General features: G+C 68.0%; 1 protein-coding gene across 2 annotated transcripts in view; it reads right to left on the bottom strand.

Moving 5' to 3' along the window:
• Positions 1 to 4,393, bottom strand: part of SMTN (smoothelin) — a 48,585-nt gene that overhangs the window by 23,377 nt on the left and 20,815 nt on the right. For both annotated transcript variants that reach the window (XM_026661205.1, XM_029913835.1), the window contains exon 10: positions 599 to 1,279. In XM_026661205.1, coding sequence (XP_026516990.1) covers positions 599 to 1,279 — 681 coding nt within the window. The remainder of the gene's footprint in view (positions 1 to 598; positions 1,280 to 4,393) is intronic.

The raw sequence follows: 4,393 nt of genomic DNA, 5'->3' as shown, positions 1-4,393 counted from the left end.
CAGCCCACCCCTGCTGATGCACAGCTGGCCTCTGCATAGGGCGGGTCCAGAGTCACAGGGATCCCCCAGCCCTGGCAGGGGATCCCCCGTAGGAAACCCAGATTCCCCAGCAGGGGACCTGCCTGCTCCACAGTGAGGGACTGAGGCCCCTGGGCACCCACAGCGAGCCGAGGCGCTCCCAGCTCTGGGGCAGGCCTGGGAGGGATCCCTCCCTGGGGGTGAGGACCCAATGTCCGGGGAGTGTCCCACAGCCCTTCGGCTGGACCCGACACTCCCCTGGCTGGGACAGGGGGCAGCCAGCCCTGGGGCCATACAGCCCAACTCCAAGAGCAGGTCGAGGCTCTGCTGGTTTCCCGTGAGCCCCACTGATCTGCCCTGGGGAGAGGGGGAACCATGGGGCGGCTGCTCAAAGGCATCTTAGCGTGATAGCCGGGCGAGGGCCAGGGCCAGGGCTGCACCCCCGCCTGGCTGCAGAGCCAGCCCCACCTGGGCACGCTCAGGAGCGGCTGCCCTTTGCTCGCAGCTCTCCCAGGAGCAGAGCCGTGGGACCCACACGTCGGCAGCTCAGCCCTGCCACCACAGCCGCTGTGGAACCTACCTGCCCGCTGGCTGCCCGGCGCGCCCACGATGCGGCTGCTGACGGGCTGGGCCCTGCCATCCTTGATCTCGATGGTGAAGAGCGTTTTCATGGTGTCCTCGTCCCTGGCGCTGGCCTTGGTGCCGCAGGCAGGAGGCTGGGGCTGGGCCGGGCAGCTGGGCAGAGAGGCAGCGTGCTGGGCGCCAGGCTCCTCTGTGCCGGACGAGCTTCCCTCGGCATTTTCAATGGGCCTCTGGGGGGACGTCAGCCGGCCGCCCTGCGATTGGCCAGCCTGGCTCCTCCCCACAGGGCTGCCCTCCTCTTTAGGGCAGGCTGGGCCCCCGGCCATCGCAGCCTGTGCCTCCGAGGAGGAGGTGTGGTGCTCGGCACGGCTGCTGGCTGGGGGGCCCCCCGAGCCCTCCTTGGCTCCCCGGAGGGCAGCATGGCCCGGTGGCGCCGGGCTGAGTCCGCACCGGGGACCGCTGGGTAAGTCTGCTGTGCGCTGGGCACTGCCCGCCTGGGAACCCCAGGCACCCTGGGGACGCAGGAGCTGCTGCTGCAGGACCCAGGAGCCTTTGCCAGGGCTCTCCCACTTCTGGCTGCAGGACCTGGGACCAGGCTGGGCCAGGGAGTCCGAGGTGAACTTGCGGACGCGCTCCCGCACCGAGTTGGCTCTCTGGAAGGGCTGCTCCCGCGCGGGCTCTGGAAGGGGAGACAGGAGCAGAGTGAGGACTCGAGCCATTCACCCGCCCGTGGGCACAGAGCCTGACTGGCACTGGAGTGCTTTGCCAGGCATCCCCACCCCCAGCTCAGTCAGGTTTCAGGAGGACCCCGCCAGCCCATTACCCCAGAAGGGGGAGCGGAGAGGCAGCCTTGCACCAGCTCTCATGCCCCCGGGGCAGGTGCCCCACCCGCAGGGTGGCTGGCGGGCTCTCTGGAGAAGCCAGGGCTGGGGCCCCTTCCCTCTGGCACCCCTAGAGCGGCAGCAGGCAGTGTCACAGAGCCCTCTCGGGGGTCCTGCTGCGGGAAGGATCTGGGGCAGAGCACAGGCCAGGGGGCAAGGGGAGGGGGCATTACCAGTGCTGCGGGCCGGGAGTGGGGAGTACGGCGCAGACGGCATGTAGGCGTAGCGGTGGAGATCCTGGCGGGCAGGGGTTCCTGGCACATCATGGGTGGGTGCTGCCAGCCACAGCGTTTGGGAAGGACCAGACCAAGGTAGCATTTTCAGAGATGCAGATAGCACAGCCAAGGAGAGCGACGTTAGAACAGCAGCGACAGGCATCACCTCTGAGCACAGCAACCCGCGGCCTGCCCCATGGCCAGGGAGGCCAAGCCCCCCGCCACAGAGCCCGGCGCAACCCCCAGGGGCCCAGGCCGCCCTGCCCCACGGGTACCCAGCCCTCAGCCAGGGGTGAGTTAATCTGGGCCGGTGTAGGCCCGTGGCCAGCAGAGGGCAGACTGCAGCCCTGCCCCCCCAGCTCTGGAGCACACAGAGTCCCCAGGCGGGGCAGACTCAGGGACAGGGCCCACGTTCCGCCTGCCTGCCCCCCTCCAAGGGCACTGCCAGGCTGGGGGAACCTGGCCAGCTTCCTGCAGAGGTGTCCGAGGAGTGCAAGGTTTGCTGCAGAACCAGCCCCTTTGCACGGGCTGCATTTGTGCCCCCTCTGCGTGGGCCTCCAATGAGCACCCCGCCTCGCCAGCTTGTGGCAGGGCCATGTGCTGAGAGCCAGTCCGGGGCACTGCCCGGGGAAAGCCCACCTGCAGGGGTAGCCATGAACGTCTGCCCTGGGAATCTGGCCCCAGGGGTTACACTTGGTCAAACCAGGACCCCTGACCCTCCACGAGCACCGATAACAATCCTATGCTGCCAGACACCAGCACCCCCATGCCCTCCGCTACGACCAGCCCCGCCACACAGACTGGGCCGGGGGCTAGTCCAGCAGGTGAGCTCCAGGCTCAGCCCAGAGGGAGATGCTGCCAGGGCACAGCCCTGCGGTGAGAGCCGAGGGGAGGGGCTGCCCTGGGGTCTGCGGGAGACGTCCCCCTTTCCAGAGGGGCGATCGCAGCCGCCGCGGTGCGCACTGTGCAGCTCCTGCTCCATACGCTGCCCTGGCACGGTCATCCCCAGGACCCCCTGCTCTAGGGCAGGGATGCGGGCACCGCAGCACCTGCCTGGCACCACGCAACAGAGCCAGGCTCACACAGTGGGACGCTGAGCCCACCTCTGCCAGCCAAGGAGTCACCCTCTGATGGCTGTTGGGGAGCCTAGGGGCTTGACCCACTTCCACAGGGGGCCTGGTGGTTGTGAGTGGGACCCTCTTGGCCACGGAGAGAGGCCTGCCCTCCCCTGACCGGAGTGATGCATGGGGTGGTGCCTGTCCCGGCTCCGGGCAGACCCCAGGGCTGTAGGTCTCCAGGTCTCCTCCCTGCCCCTCCTGCGCACTCCCTCTGCTCCCGCTGCCAGCCTCCACCCGGCCTTGCTCAATGCCTGGGGGCAGCACCTGCCCAGTCAGCGAGGGCGCAGGAAGCTCAGGGGGGCGGTCACAGAGATGCTCCCCACAGGGGGGTACTGGAGAAGGGCTATGCACAACGAACCCTGCTCCGCCTGGGAGAGCAACCCGAGAGCCTGTCCTGCAGGGAACTCCCGACTCGTCTCAGCCCCTCCCCGGCCTAGCGGAGACCCTGGCAGGTTGAGTCAGGGGAGCAGGGGGGCTGGCCAGGGCCAGGGTCTCAGCTATTTCCTCCAGCTCCCCAAGCCACAGCAGCCAGCAAGGGGGGGAAGCCCCGGAGCTGCCTGGCGCAGCAAGCCTATGGTACGAGTCGAAGTGTGGGGCGGTCCCCCGAGCTGGGAGCCCAGCTCCCCCGCTGAGACGCCTCCAGCCAGCAGAGCGGGGTGGAGGGCCAGGAGAGCACAGAGCGGTGCCGAGCCGCCGGCCTTATTGGGCTAAAGAATGTAAAAGGCTGGAGTTTGCTGCACACACGGATTCCCTTTCATGGCCCTGCAGCAGCCCAGCGAGCAGGCAGGGGATGTCAGCAGCACCAGCCCGGCCCCGCTCCCACATCAGCTGGGACCAGGGGCAGCTGATGAGCAGGGTCAGGGAGGGGTCACAGGCCTGGGTCACAGGGGGCACCCCCTCTAGGACCCCCACACAGACATACACCAGTCTCCCAAGGCACCTCCATGTTTGTGCCCCCTGCCAGGAGTGGGCTTGATTTTGCCTGGGAAGCTTGTCCTATCCCAGGGGGGCGGTGGGGGGGGGGGGTGGACATCCCCCAGCTCGAGCACAGACCCAGCTGTTCCCGGCCAGGAGCCCGGAGGTTGGTCACAGAAGGCTCAACGCCTTCGAGCGGCCAGACTGGAGCAACGAGGACACAGGCTGGCCAGGAGCCCCAGCAAGGCCATGCCGCCTCCCCCAGAGGGCAGCACTGAGCTGGGAGCCCACAGCACCACCCACTGACCTACCTTGGAGCCTGGCACTGCTGCAAGAAAGCCCACAGCTCCGTCCACCCACGCCATCTACCTGGAGGGTGGCACCACCACAGGGAGCTCCGAGCCGACTCTGCAGCCAGCCCAGAGGGAAGCAGCATCCCCGAACAAGGCAGTTCACAGCACACTGCTGTGGGGAAGCTCGCAGCCCCAAGGGGGAGACTGGCACAGGGGAGCTCCCAGCAATGCTCACACAAGCACCCCCAGCAGAAGCATTGCTGGGTGTCTGCAAAACATCCCCAGAGAGGGGGTGCACAAGTCAACATGGCCAGCAGGGAGCTACTGCGGAGAAGCTCGCAGCGTCACTGGAGAGGGGGCACTGCTGCGGA

Source organism: Terrapene carolina, unplaced genomic scaffold (genome assembly GCF_002925995.2).
Source record: "Terrapene carolina triunguis isolate 2854851 unplaced genomic scaffold, T_m_triunguis-2.0 Scaffold951, whole genome shotgun sequence".
Lineage (NCBI taxonomy): Eukaryota > Metazoa > Chordata > Testudines > Emydidae > Terrapene > Terrapene triunguis.
This window is presented reverse-complemented; position numbering and strand designations above follow the sequence as displayed.